The sequence below is a fragment of the Misgurnus anguillicaudatus genome, chromosome 21, assembly GCF_027580225.2.
Source record: "Misgurnus anguillicaudatus chromosome 21, ASM2758022v2, whole genome shotgun sequence".
Lineage (NCBI taxonomy): Eukaryota > Metazoa > Chordata > Actinopteri > Cypriniformes > Cobitidae > Misgurnus > Misgurnus anguillicaudatus.
In genome coordinates, this window is record NC_073357.2 from 35,465,898 (window position 1) to 35,481,974 (window position 16,077).

Consider the following 16,077-nt stretch of genomic DNA (forward strand, 5'->3'; position numbering starts at 1 on the left):
GTGTTTCTGTACATGAACCCTCTTCAGCACATTTTATTGTACTTTTCTCCACAATATTGACAATGCATGTCAAAAACACAGTTTTGTGTGTGTTTCTGCGGAGAATCTCGTTTATTCAATGATTGACTTAAAGTCAGTCATTAATTTTGTGTTATAATACAATTTATAACATCAAAAGTAATATAAAGTGATAAAAACTAAAGTTATATGCAACAGGTTTCCTCACAAATTTCTAGCAATGTCAACAAATTCGTGTTAAGAGTGCAGGAATATTGGAAGAAATTAAAACATTAAGTCTATTCAACTTAAAATTGTTGTTAGAACAACTTATATGTTTAAGAAAACTTTTTAAGTAATCATTACTTTAATTTTTTAAGGCAACGAGTTACCATTTTTTTTTAAGTAATCTCAACTTATCCGGGCTTACAGTGTTTGGTAGGAAAGTGGATGCAGAATTAAGTAGAATTAAAATGAAATGTCCATGAAACTGCTACAGGTGTACTGGACATGCAAAAGCATGTCTATGCAGTCTGAATTACATATAAACAAATTATACATTTTTCACTTTTGAAAACTTTGTGGTGGTTTCCTAAACAGGGATTGGCTCGACCAAATGGTTGAGCACATTTTGAGTCCCTATATCTTATTGAGATTAGTACTTAACTCAAGCTGATTTGAGCCATCTCTACTATTTGGTTGACCTATATGTTATGTCAGTGTGTCAATCAACAGCACTTGTCAAAACACATCTTCTTAGTTGGATGTCAGAGAGAAAGAAATCACTCATGCCATGTGAACTGTTCTTGTTGAAATTGAAATTTTGCAAGGAAAGCATATTTTTTAACTTATTACACTGTAGGAAATTATGTTACTTAATGCCATGAAAAAATGTTCATAGGTTTTTAATAATTTTTCAAAAACATACTCAACCAAACGGTTGATTTGCCACTTATGGTAAATGTAGAAAAGCTAAGCTAATGTTTTCAGATCATCCATTTCTGCAGTCTGAATGAACTATTTGCTGAAAAGTATGCATTTCTGATCATTTACAGCTATAAATATGACACAGCTATTGTTATTTCCTATTGAATAATTGAGATAATTTAAGTTTTTGCCACTTTTGGATATTTTTTTTAAATAAATATAATGAATTCGTATGATTAATGTATGGAAATCATAATCACTGATTAATTAACCAAAAATTAACTATATTGTTTAAAGGATTGTTGCTAATGTTGGCTTACTCTAACACAGCATTGCTGGTTTACAAAGAAACGTTAATATATCTTAAAAAGAAAGAAAAAATACTGTTGCACTACTACACTTGAATCATAAAAGCCTAAAATGCCATTGTTTACTATCTTTTGCCTTCTTGTGCAGAAAGAATATAATGTGTTTATTTTTGTTACTTTTAGTTATTTTTTATTGTAAAAAAACAAGAAAACATTTCATTTCCTGTGTTGAAATTAAAACATGAAATATTTTAATGTTATACTTCCATAAATAAATTAGATTTAATATACAATTTTATTTTGATTATGTTTAAAAAATAGTATTAAAGTTCATATTTTCTGATTTCCATAGTATGAATTCCTTTAAGTGACATATCAACCATTTGGTAGAGGCCGATATTTAAAAAAATGATGGAATGTGTTGGAAAAAAATACATTGAGTGTGTTAACTAGCGACATAAGGAGATAAGAAATGAAAAAATGAAATGCCTTTTTCTTGGTGTGGCAGTTAAAGGGTTAAGCCAGGACCTAGCCTTAGTTTAATTAGGAAATATAACTAGTTTTAACAGACATGCCTTACTAAAGACATTTTGAGGCAAAACAAACGGCACTGATGTATTTTAAGATATGTCAGTGCAAGTTGTTTTCAGTTTGGACAGCACTTACATTTAGTCTAGGACTAGTCTAATCCCTGTCTGAGAAATTGCCTCCATATTTCCTAGAATTCTCTACCTTACTCTCTCCAATGAGGCAGAACAACATTAAGCAGCTTACAAAATAGAAACCTTAGAAGACCAGTTTACCCTGGCACTAGTTAATGCCCCCCGTCTATAGCAGCAGTATATTATATCTGTTATGCAGAGATAATGTACAGTCAGCCAGCCATTATCACAAACCAAACCCTGACAGTTGATCAATACCCTGATGTAAAGCAAAGTGCTTTTGTATACCACGATTAACTATTGTATTTTTAAAATAGCTCTTCTGCATTCATAAAAAAGCCTCATGTAAAATAAATGTTCTTTATGTGTATTTGAAAGCCTACTTTCCATGCGTGCTGTTAGGAGTAAACGGTCATGGCTGTTGTTGTGTAGATCATTCAGGAATAGTGGGCATTTGTTTCATCATAATCCAAAACACAATGAAAGGCGAGAGACAGTTGGGCATTTATTCAGTTTATTTGATACACTACCTCAGAAGAGCCTACGCCGCACGCTGTTCCCTTTGAATCATTTCAAAGCACTGCAGTCTTAAAAATTACAAAATGTTAAATACAAAATGTACATGAAACAATAATACAAGGCTCCGTAAACATCATTTGAACCTGTACTTCTATTTTACAAACCATCAACATACTCAAACTTTAGGAATGACATCCATTTCAAAGTATCAAAAATAGAGTTCTGGTGTCTGTCGTCATACGTATGTAAAATGGGAACAGATTGTTCGATCTTTGGTTTCTAGAAGAGAACAAAAATAGGTGCGTACCCACCGGCTCTGCCTTAACGTATTTATTTATTTATTTTATTTAGTTTGAGCTACTCCTAAATCAAACCCACAAGTCGGACGACACACATTCTCTAAAATTGTATTCGAGCACAAGTTAAGGCTTCTCCTATTGTATATCCGATAGTTTAAATTAAATAGTCAAAAAAGTGGCATTGAAAACACCTGTCATTATATGTAAGGGTTTACATACAACAAAATATATATATTTGTATATATACTTACATACTGTATAGATCAAGAGTAACAAACAAACCTGCTATTTGTATGTTTGAAAAGTCACACCACCATTTTGTCTATCCTTGCATATATCAATGTGCTTGTTTACCATTCAGATTCAGAGGTTTTTGAAAGATACAAAAACAAATATCTACAATTCATTGACATAAGCGCATACGCACAAAACATTAAGATGCTTGCTCTGTGCATAAACAGACTCACACAACACTAAAATACTAATCTATGAATAAGCATCTCTACAGCATCTAGTCTAGAGGCATCAAGGTTGTCTTTTTTTGTACTTTTTTCTTAAAGGCAAAAGGCAGGTTTATAGTGCATAGCATCAAACTTGACATAACAGTCATTGTAACAGCTGCAAGTCTTGAAAAAAATGTTTTGACTGCGCCTGTTTTTAAGAATTAGAAAAATATTCACACAAATTTTAAATCCAAAAATTCAAGGCAAGGAGTAAAAATTCATCGATTTGCAAAATACAAATAAAAAAACAGCATTTGTTTTTGCAGCGTCTATTCGCGTGTCAGGACCACTTTGCACTAAACTGGGTTTTTGTGAACAAAATCTCCCAGATAATGAACAAAACGACCCACTGCAAGTCTAAGAAGATTTGATGGGTTTGGATTTTGATTCGAGGAACAGACATCAATATTGGAAGATACCTAAAGTCTACTCGCTGATTGTCAGAATGCAAAAAAAAGTTATTTTCAAGACTTTCACCTTTCAATGTTAAGTTGTCCAATGCATATGTTCATGCATAACTGTTTGTCTAATCGAAGGCACATAGCGAGTCTCAGCATAGTCAACGTATCATTTAGTTCAATGCACGTACAGCCCGTATCAGTTTTCAGTCATCTCCGAGTTCATCTACCCATGCATCTGTACATCTATTTTGTCTTTAGACTCTGAGAACAATTCCTTTAACTGGAAAGCACAGCACTGTGAAATATTTGACAAACACAATTCACAGCACTCAAGAACACAAGGTCTGCTACTTCTAAGTATAAAATACACAAAACTGAATTCGACAGTGTCCTCGTCGAAAACAGATATCTAATGTAAGTTCTCAGCGGAAAGCTTTATTAATCACAATCACTAGCTAGCACATAAGGCATTTTTGTTCAACCTGAAGAGGAAACGGGTCAATCATTAAACAGATTATCTACAGTTCAGAAAGGTCACTAGACACGTGGAATGTTGCATATTACTACAGACTCAGTGGTCCGTCCACTAGGGGGCAGCACTGGGAGAATGTGCACTGACAGGCGACATTGCGCTGGGCATCTCGAACAAAAGTGACTGCAGAATTGCATATTCTGTTCAGGGATGAGGGCACTGCATAGCTAGCCAACGCAAGGGTTAATCCGCAAGCCACAAATAATACATTATGCTGTCAGAGAGCCCTGAATTATTGTTTTTATTTCCAGGAGAACCTTGTGAGCCTGACAATTTCAATCCAAGTCTTACATAACCGCGTGCGAAAATATGCACGGTTTTGTTATTATGTGTGCATGCATATACAGCCCAACTTTGTTGTCATCTTCTCCAGCTGTATGAAGCAGGTTTCTGTTTGCTTCTGGATCCACACTATTGATTTCTGGACGTTAGGCAGGAGGTCGGGGTGTAAGCCTGTCGCTCGGGTCCTCCAAGTCTGATTTTGGCTAGGACTGACTGTGTGCAGCCGGGGCGCCTCCATGAGCTCCGGGGGTCTGAGACATGTCTCTGCCTATGATCTCATTCACTGAAACACAAACATGAAACAGTCTGAGATTAAAAAATATTTTAGCATTCACAACAGTGGCAACAGTGTAGGCATGCATAAGTTTTTATTTGTCATTAAAGTGCACTTTGCAATTTCCTATTCTGTATGTAACCATTGAAGGGCAGTGTTGAGCTGCGTTACCATCGACATTATCCTCAAGAGCTGATGAAAATAAAACACAGATAGTGGTGGGAAGAAAGAAAAGACAAAAATAAATAAACTCAAGACTTTGGTATGTGACACAGCCAATGGAAAGAGAGAGATTTACTGTGGCTACAGGAGTGCAGCAGGATGTCATCTGGGACAAGCGTACCGTACTTGAGTTAGTGTTTTGGGAACGTGACAATGCCAAATCTGACAAAGGCAGTCTTACAGAGTACAACGCAAGGCTTTAAAAAAGGTTTTTTTGCACAAAACTAGGCTTAGTTTGGTGCAGGCAGGTCTATTATGTTTAATGGTCTTCGACTACATTTCCTTAAGCCTTGTTGGCTTGGGTTTTTAAGCACTATAAAGCTTAGTATAAAATTGATCTATTGTAAAAACGTATGTTCCAGAACGCACTGGAGCGAGTGTTGTAATTACTTTAGCAGGCCGGAAACTGATGTTAAACACTCAGCAAACATTATTTTAACAGGACTCCCCAGCAGGACCCTAATTAATGAAATGAAAATCCTCAAAGCTGGGTAATGATGATATTATAGGACAACAGCTTAATCGTAACGTACTGATATGATCAAATCAATTCAATTAAAAACAAATCACGCTTCACAAAGCAGCCGGGCCTAAAACTGGTAAAATAGAGATAATTCCTCACAGTAAAAATGCTAAACACATGGCAGGTTTTGACACACCGCTACATTCAATCATCAGATTTTAAAGCATGTCATTAAAAAAAAAACATCTATGAAAGGTGATGATAAATAAGACATGTAAGAGTAAGGAAAAAGCTGAAGAGCTGGTTGGATAAAAAAAAAAAAGGAAAACCTGGGGCCTCGGGTATCTTCATGTAAAATGTGTACCTGCCTGTGCAAGTGAGTTAATAATCCCTGCATTCCTCATACAGACGAACTCTCAAACTGAGCCAATGAGGAGCCCGACTGGGATGGACGAGCTTCACATTTTCCAGTCGAACTAAAAGCAGGTGAGTTCAGTCAAAGAGAACAAAGCAGCTGGTCTGTTCCCATTCAACACAGGATTAAAGCGGAGTTTAAAAAAAAACCTTGCTTCAATAGCCAGATATAATATCATAATCATTTGCTTACAAAACTTTAAAAGGCAGGAAGCTGAACGATACTAAAAATAGCATTAAAGGTAAATTAAAAAATCCGTGTTTACATGAGAATGATGGCAGGGGTGCTAAAAGGGGCACAATACCTTATAAAGAACTATACTGTTAGACTCTTTAAATCAAAGTCTTGAGTACCTCCATTTATTTAAACTGTTTAGAGTAACTAAGACTGTAAACATAACATAACCGAACGCTTGACGGGTATTACACACGAAAAAAAAAAAAATCAAATTGTGACACGATTTTGCGCCAGTATCATTTCGGTTAAGACCTTCCTACACGTTTCATATTTATAGAAAGATTGCGGCTATTTGTGTTTCTTTATAGATGATATCTTTTGCTGTTTTGCAATCAGTGTGTAATATTTATAAGCATGTTTGTTAGGTTTTCTTTGTTTGCAGTTTGTGTACGTGCCCGAGCTTCATGTGGTATTGTTTGTCTTCATGTGTTCGTAGTTTAGACTTGTTTTGGTACATTGTGTTGTGGTTGATGTTATTATTTGTGTGCAAAAGCTGGATGTTTGAGTGCGTGTATGTATGTTTCAAATGCCCAGCCGCTGTGACAGATCATCCTGTTGGCGTAGGCGGCTCTTCCTCTTGCATGAAGACACTTCACACATACAGACCTGCACTGTGCTGATTGTGACTTCTGCTTTAAAACCCACTCAATGAACCGCCCGACCCATCGCACTTCATCAACGTACGCTAAACTATTTACACACGCACAACTCGGCGCGAACCTGCGTTGCAAAACTTCGCAGCACCTCCTGCACACATTATTCAATTTACACAATGTGCCACTCGCACAAACAACCTAAGTGTGTGTAGAGCAATAGGAGATCTGGAGATAGGAGTATAAAACTTGTTGGAGATCATGGGACGTTATATTTTGGTTCACTTCTACTTTTCCTTTACAGATCAATGTAAAAGTAAAACTAAAACAAACGAAAGTAAAGGATGGAGAAACACTCTTCATGGGTAATTTATGTGTAGATTAAATCAAACACAGATGGGACAAAAGTGAAGTGGAAGTGCAGTCTTTGCATAAGCATAATTGAAGCTCAAGTAAACTAAAATGTTATTAAAAATATATATATACGTACTAGTGCTGGACAAAGATTAATCGCGATTAATCGCTTACAAAATAAAAGTGATTTTTTTGCATAATATATGCGTGTGTACTGTGTTTAAGTATTATGTATATTTAACCACACACATACATATATATATATATATTCATTTCAGAACCTATTATTTATATAATTTTTTTTACATTTATATATCATATAGAATATATAAAATATATATACATATATATATATATATATATACATTATATATATATATATATATATATATATATATATATATATATATATATATATATATATATATATATATATATATATATATATATATATATATATATATAATTTTTTATTATTTTTATATATTTTATTATTTTATATATACATATATATTATTTTTTTTATTATTTTTATATATTTTATTATTATATATATATATATATATATATATATATATATATATATATATATATATTAATCTTTGCCCATATATATATACATATATATTATTTTTTATTATTTTTATTTTTATATATTTTATTATTTTATATATATATACATACATACATACATACATATATATTAAAACAATGGTAAAGCTAAATAATATGGGTGCAAACAAAACATTGGACTAACATAAAAACAACCCCGCGAACACAAACATTTTATATTTATAGCACAGTTCAAATGCATAGCACGTCAATATAAACACAGACAGGTATTTAAAAAGTATCTGCGTGCCTGTGATATTTTTCATCACGTCAAGTCTAATACAGTATGCTGTCTGCCACTCTGTTCATTTTTTAAGGGGGCTTTTTTCCAAAATGATGTCCTTTCTCCTCTTGGATTGAAAGTTTTTACTGTTTTACTTTTGACAATTTCACATGACATTAAACGTAGCCTACTGTAATTTTCACGTTCGTTGAAACAGAAACATACATAGCTGTAAAATGCATGCCCTCTTCCAGTCGTCATTTGGATCGGATTAACAGTGAGTCAGTCACCTCAGCACAGTTCACATCACAGAAGCTTATTATAAACGATATAGGACAAATCTAAACAATACAGAGTATATTCAGAGAGCGGGTGTCCAAACTGAGACTATCACTTTGTCGATATTAGCGATTCATCTGACTCACTTGAATACGGGAAGTTGCTGTGCAATATATCGCAATATAGCAGTAAGAGACTTCAGAGGTTTCAGCGTCGTCCTACCCCACATGTAAGAAAGCATGATTCATCTCGATCTCTTTCGTATAATGCCTGAGAGACCCAGAGCAGAGTCTTTAAACAGGGGATCCTCTCTGGATGAGTGAAGGGGGCATCCCTAATTTACATATAATACACAGAGATTGAGCCTGAAAGTTGAGAGTCAATGATATTGTTTTACGGTGCTGCCCCGAGTTTGTGAATCACTGGACTACCCGCAGGCCGACTGACCGTTAACTGAGACAGAAAGGGTCGGACAACCGTCGTCAACAATGACTAAGAGATTACCGTCAGTCCTCACTGCTTCATTAGGGTGGTCGGGAATCATATTTTTTACCGCTTTATAACTGTTGGATTAACACGTAAAGGTAAAAAGCTTAACATTTTTATTAATAAGAAAAAATAAGGCACACAAACATTAGGGTTGTGTCCCCAACATTAAGTATAAAACTTTATTCCATTGTAGGTGAGATCCTGATAATATGACACAAGCAGCGGGTGAATTGTGTTATGATGGAAAATTTTATAGCAAGGCAAGACTGACCTCATCAGACGATATATACAGAACATTTGTTTCCATCACACACACGCACACAAAAACCCCAACATTCACATTCAGTTTAATATGAACTTATCGGTTACTTCTGAACAACAAAGCGCAATATGTCAAATCTAGTTCAGGACTCTTATACTCTTCTTATCTTTAATGATAAAAGCAATGACAAGTGCTCTCTTGATTTATTTTTTATTGATGTTATTAGCAGTGCTTAGCCTCTACAAACCCAGCAACGCTATGCAGACAAACAACAATATACTCGTTTCAAATAACTTCAAAAAAGGGGCAAAGTGAGCACAAGGGAGCAGTTAGTTAGTCTGTGAATCATATATGTGGATTCCCCTTTAAAAAGAGTCAGTCAGTGATTCATCCCCTAATCTTTAACCTTAGGTATAAGTTACCTTTTTAACATGTTTAGTCACTGGCTTTAATAGCCAACACAACATAGCCCTGGGGCGATGGGATTTTTTTGCAAAACTTTACGGTAATTCAGTCGTCATAAAACACTAAGGAGGTTCTTATTGTTTTGTGTCTGAATCATTAAGATATAGGGTTTACTGCGCTAACCTCACCAACTTAACTTTTTATTTGCATATTAGGGGCACTCATTTGAATATAAAACTTAACCTGTTAAATCGACATCTTCAAACTCAGGCCTGACGTGTTTTTGTTCATGTTTACTAATAGGGGTGTGACGGATCACAAAACATTACGGGTTTTGAGGCACGGATCGAGCATTTTTCGGATCAGCAAAAAAAGGGGTGGTTAAAATCTAAGAAGAACAAATCTAAGAAGAACAAATAAAGTAATTATAAACATTTATAAAAAAAGAACAAAGTTGCACATTAAGTAAGGTCAAAAATTAGCATTGGTTCATTAAATGAATAAGACTTTATAGTATAATATAAATATTATTTTTTAGAGCTACAGAAGGGATTTTCTTTCTGTCTTGGGTTGTTTGATTAACATTAATAACACTGATTAAAGAGACACTCCACTTTTTTGAAAATATACTAATTTTCCAGCTCCCATAGAGTTAAACATTTGGTTTTTTTTCAGTTTTGGAATTCATTCAGCTGATCTCCGGGTCTGGCGGTACCACTTTTAGCATAGCTTAGCATAATCCATTGAATCTGATTAGACCATTTAGCATTGCGCTCACTCAAAAAACCCCCAAATGGTTTCAATATTTTTCCTGTGAAAAGCTTCTTCTGTAGTTACATCGTGTACTAAGATCGACGGAAAATTAAAAGTTGTGATTTTCTAGGCAGATATGGCTAGGAACTAAACTCTCATTGTGGTGTAATAATCAAGGACTTTGCTGCCGTAACATGGCAGCAGGAGGCGCAACGACACCACGCAGCGCCCGAAAAAGTCCCCTTGGTAACTCCCAACAGACTATTTTCGGGCTATTGAAAGTTAACAAGGGGTCTATACTATTTCAGGTGCTGCGTAATATCATTGCCCCTCCTGCAGCCATGTTATGGCAGCAAAGTGCTCACTTTTGTGCCTTTTTGCAGTTAAATTGTTTAAAATCACTTGAGTGTTAACATTTGCAAGCTTTTGAAACACGTGTAAATTATACATTTTCCCTATTTAAATTTGCGGATTTATCCGCGAATCGGATGCAAGCCGAACCTAGCCTGGCTAACACCAGACCAGTCTCATAGAGAATGAGACGTGGTCTGGGAACCCTATTCTCATTTTCTCGTATTTGAGGCGAATGCCCAGAGCCGTTTATTGGGCGCTACGAATGTCTATCAAATGCGTCTCTACGTAGCTCATAGCCAATCGTTTTTTTTTAATAAATAAACTTGCGTTTAAGGCTGCATTGAAAAGTAACTTCGCGTCTGCTGCCATGTTGGATAAACAAAACTGCTTCGGTGTGTCACATAGACGTCATCATCATCATGCTGCTTCCTCCCCGTTCTGTGATTGGTTCCCTATTTCAGGCCCAGGGGCAAAATTGGTGCATAGTTTCCATGCTAGACTTGCAGCGTGAATAAATTTGCGTGCAAGGCACCATGGGGAAACTAAGCCGAACCCTGGATCAACTGTGATCCGGCACAACACTATTTACTAAACAAAGAAATAACGAAGAAAATCAGTAAGGGGAGGCTGAATATGCTTTTACAAAAAAAAAAAATTATTGCAAAATTCTAATTTTGGGATGTAAAACAAACATATCCATTACATAATATTTACATTACGTCTTCTGCAATCACTTAAGTGATTAAAAAATAGTAAAACAAGCTATTTATGCCTATTATATTAACAGTAATACCGAATTACAAAAGAAACCAGAAGGAGAAGTGTATAACTGTGGAAAAGTACAAAAAAAGAGTTAAAGAAAAATAATACTTTTTTCCTTACACAAAAACACACAACATGGAAAAAAAGACAGAGAATGAATAACTGTGAGTTAGAGTTTCCTGGTAAGAGAGTACGGTCCTGTCACATCAGTTCCCAGAGATCTTTGCACTACGCCACATATCTACAGCCAAACACCACAGCAATGCAAACTGGACAGACCACAGCGCCACTGCCTGTCTCCGCCAAGACCTCAAAACTCAAAATGTTCCACAGTCTCTAATTGTATGGAAAGATGACACAAAACCAGGTTTCCACGAGTTTCAGTTGAGTCTGTTGATTGTTCATTGGACCCAGAGCTCTTTGTTTTCTTCCTTCCGTGCTCTTTTATCCCCCAGGGATGAGAGCGGTTGTGTTATTTAATTGACACAGTTGTTTAGCACTGGCTAAAGACTACAGATCTGGAAGTTGCATGACGGACCCACAAAAGGAACGTCGAAACCACACAGAAACAGACGTATTGGATTGGCGCAGAAAAGTCTGATTATCACGTCACCGACAAATCGGATCGTTTCCCTGGCAAGGTCCACACATCCAAACACAAGACTCTATCATTCCCTGTGGGAAAATGATTCAAGCCAAGATAAAAAGCTCTACGACCGAGCAACGGTGTTTGTGTGTGTACAGCAAGATGAGATACGGGACTCAAAGACAGCAGGCTTTGCCTATTATTAACCCAGATCAGTGCACTCACGCCGGCGTGGCAGCTGCACACAGACATGGAGAACAAAGGAGCACAAGCGCACGTCTGTGTACACACGGTAGGCCTGATCTTAAACACAGACCTCTGAGACAACATTCATTAAAGCAACTGACATGACGACAAGGAGAAGAGTGACGATCAGAATGACAAGTGAGGACACGAGAGAAGAAAAGAGAGATGAAAGCAGCCGAGTCAAATTGAGATAAAAAGAGGAAACACGAAGATTGGAGATGATACAAGAAGAGAGGACATTGGAGACTTAAGACTCCCGACACACTGCTCCTTCTGCTCGGCACAAGGGAACCGATCCAAAACTCATCAGGGAAAATATGGCACACTCATTTAACACACACACGCTACTCACTAGACAAATAACTAGTCTACATCTAACAATTAGACAACTCTATATCTTTATTCTTCACACTCCTTAAATCCTTTGCTTGTCTACTCCTGCTTTGACCTTTCTGTATGTTTGTGCCGGTTCCCTGTTGTATTTGTCATCCATCTGTCAGTCTGTCTGTAGCCCCTCCTCAACACCTCCTGCAAAGAGAGTCTTTGACATCACCTGTGCCATCTGTTCACACATACACAAATATACAACACCATACGGTTCAATCTTAAAAACCCTGAAACAGATCCATGAGGTTTCATGGCGCTCCACTACACTATATGACAGCCCGGTACATAATCTCTCCGAATAAACAAGCTTTAATCAGCGCACCGCTCCATGCTGACCTTAAATAAAAACAAAAGGACAGGAATATCAGGTGGGTTCTCCACCTACCACCTGCTGCCTGCTAGTCAGCACCATTAAAACCAGTTTAACCTGCATCATAACTGCTACTGAAAAGAAAGCCCAGACGATCTGTAAATATCTACTACTACACACATCTACGCTCAAATAAAACTCCCAGCATGCAGTGCAACGGACAGCCTGAGAACCACTGAATTCTGCTGAAAAGTGATTCATCAAATGGAACTGAAGTATCTGGGGCTATAAAAGTGCCGGAAAAGTGTGATTAAGAACTGCAGTCTGACTGATACATTGACTTATATTTAAATGTATAGGTAGTGAAACTTTCTGCCAGCTGCAGAGACAGTTAACCGTGATGAAGAGTGATTCATGATTCTCTCATGAAGAGAAAAAGTAAGACACTTCACACATAGGAGTTTATATTTAAATGTAATAACTACTAATGACCACTAGGATTTTTATTATGATGATAAAATACCATCGCAGCATGTGGTGATGCGTACTGGTCACTGACAGCTGTACTGTACGTTCATGTGAAATACTGGAGCTGTGTTCTGTTCTATTTGTAGTTCATTTCTGACCTCCTTAAAAACTCACAAAGCTGAAGAGCTTCAGTCAGAAAGTGACACAGACCCTATTTATAGTGCGTGCGCTACAGTCCCTGCTGGAACTTCACTTTTAAACAGGCTCAAATCCATCCAATCGCTGAACGCATGAGGATGCATGCATGGGTTTAATACTGCATTAATGTGTGCAGGATGAAGGCTGTAAGAGCTCAGTTATGCACCGCTCTGTGTGTGGGTGTATCTTTAACCCTAGGCACCTTTAGTCTTGTGTACTTGAGAACATAAACTAGCTAAAACCACTTTCTCACATGCACTAGTCTATTTACATTTGTCCACTAACAATGGACAAGCAGTACAGTACAGGAGAAATTTCTATTTTAATTTATTATTATAAAATATTTTATATAATTTTTGCTAATGCTATTACATTTAAATACATACAAAATATTTCCACACTTTATGCAAGCTTGCAAAACTAATTCCAGCTTGGTACAGTTTCATAAATAAAAAAGAACAGAAATATTCTGACATAATTTGTCCTCACACGATTGATATTTGAAGTACACTTTTTGAAGTATACTGTAAAAAAATGCAAGTTGATACAACTTGGTTTTGCAAGTCAATATAACCTACTAATTTAAGTTTTGACTTGTTGACTTAATTTTTTTTTGAAATTGTTTAACTTAGAGGAATAGTCAATTTTCTTAAAAGAAAAATCCAGATAATTTACTCACCACCATGTCATCCAAAATGTTGATGTCTTTCTTTGTTCAGTCCAGAAGAAATTATGTTTTTTGAGGAAAACATTGCAGGATTTTTCTCATTTTAATGGACTTTAATAGACACCAACACTTAACTCAACACGTTTTTTTCAACGGAGGTTCAAAGGACTATAAACGATCCCAAACGAGGCATAAGGGTCTTATCTAGCAAAACGATTGTAATTTTTGACAAGAAAAATAAAAAAGATGCACTTTTAAACCACAACTTCTCGTCTAGATCCGGTCCTGAAAGCGTCAGTTTGACCTCACGCAATACGTCATGACGTCACAGAGGACAAACGCGAAACTCCGCCCCAGTGTTTACAAGTGTGTTGAAAGAGGACCGTTCCGACGTTGTTGTATGTGGAATGATACTAATTAATGTCTTTGTGTCAGTTTATTGTTTAAAATGGTCCGCAAATGTGTGTTTTATATATGTAACACGTGACCTCTCTACGTCACTACGCATTTACGTTAGGTTGTGCTGGACCGGACCTAGACGAGAAGTTGTGGTTTAAAAGTGCATTTTTTTTATTTTTCTTGTCAAAAATGACAATCGTTTCGCTATATAAGACCCTTATGCCTCGTTTGGGATCGTTTATAGTCCTTTGAAACTCAGTTGAAAAAAACTGTTAAGTGTTGAGTTAAGTATTAAGTGTTGGGCTCTATTACAGTCTATTAAAATGAGAAAAATCCTGCAATGTTTTCCTCAAAAAACATAATTTCTTCTCGACTGAAAAAAAAAAGACATCAACATTTTGGATGACATGGTGGTGAGTAAATTATCTGGATTTTTCTTTTAAGAAAATTGACTATTCCTTTAATTTGTTAACTTAAAGGTGCAGTGTGTGATTTTTAGAAGGATCTTTTGAAAGAAATGCAAAATAATATATAAAACTATTTTATCATGGGTGTATAAAGACCTTTCATAATGAACCGTTGTGTGTTTATTACTTTAGAATGAGACGTTTTTATCTACATACACCCTTACATGAAAGTCGCCATTTTGGGCCGCCATGTTTCTACAGAAGCCCTTAACGGACAAGCTTTTTTACTAAGTTGTCTCCGAAGATGACATGTTTGTCCGGTGGTGGATACAGTAGCTTCTCTATGCGTTTTAAAAGCGAGGGGTGAGCAGTGAACTGAGGCGTTGGTTGCAATTCACAACCTCACCACTAGATGCTGCTAAAAATTACACACTCAACTTTAAAGTAACAAAAAAATATATGTTGATTTAATATAATTTTTTACAAAAACCTTTATTCTGGGGAGCTTATTGGTTGTATGAAAAATTATTATGTAACAATTAAGGTTAATAATTTGTTTTTAAATGTAATATTTCACAATAACTAATGAAATGCATCAGATTGTTAAAATCTATACATAAAAGGCTTTTGAAATGTAAAAAACACCCTCGACCATAACACTGCCCAAAGCTGAGAAAACACCCTGTAGCTGAACATGTCTATTCTTGTGTACATCGTGACCTCTGTCAATGTTTCCAAGTTTTGAATGTATTAGTGAAATAGTCCCTACAAGTCCTAAAGTAGCATGTGGCCACCCAAGAGTGTGGTTTTGTGTGTATTTTACACATGACTACATTCAGTGGAGGCAGTATTAATTTCTCAAACAAATACTGGATCCTTCTGGACTCACACTTCACTTCACTACACACACACACACACACACACACACACACACACACACACACACACACACACACACACACACACACACACACACACACACACACACACACACACACGTCTAATTTGAGAAACTCAAGCTGTTCATTAACTCCTTCTCACTGCACATTTGAATACGTAACTGCAGTAAAAGAGAAACCAGAAGTGACTCCCCATGATCAAACTCTGATCCAGGATCTGTATCTTACAAACATGACAACATTGCTGGAATCTATGCTGCTGAACTTAATTCTATAATTTAACAATAACATGAATCTACTATGGTGCAGTGCCAGGCATCAAAATCAATATAATACTGATTATGCAGCAGATTGCTGAGATTTTTATAAGGAAACCAATGTGG

At 36.1% G+C, this 16,077-nt stretch overlaps 1 protein-coding gene across 2 annotated transcripts in view; it reads right to left on the reverse strand.

The window, feature by feature from the left end:
* Positions 1-2,391: 2,391 nt before the first annotated feature.
* The window catches only part of nfatc3a (nuclear factor of activated T cells 3a), an 82,725-nt gene continuing 69,039 nt past the window's right edge, over positions 2,392-16,077 (reverse strand). For both annotated transcript variants that reach the window (XM_055205203.2, XM_055205208.2), the window contains exon 10: positions 2,392-4,713. In XM_055205203.2, the coding sequence (XP_055061178.2) occupies positions 4,634-4,713 (80 nt within the window). In that variant the 3' untranslated portion in view covers positions 2,392-4,633. The remainder of the gene's footprint in view (positions 4,714-16,077) is intronic.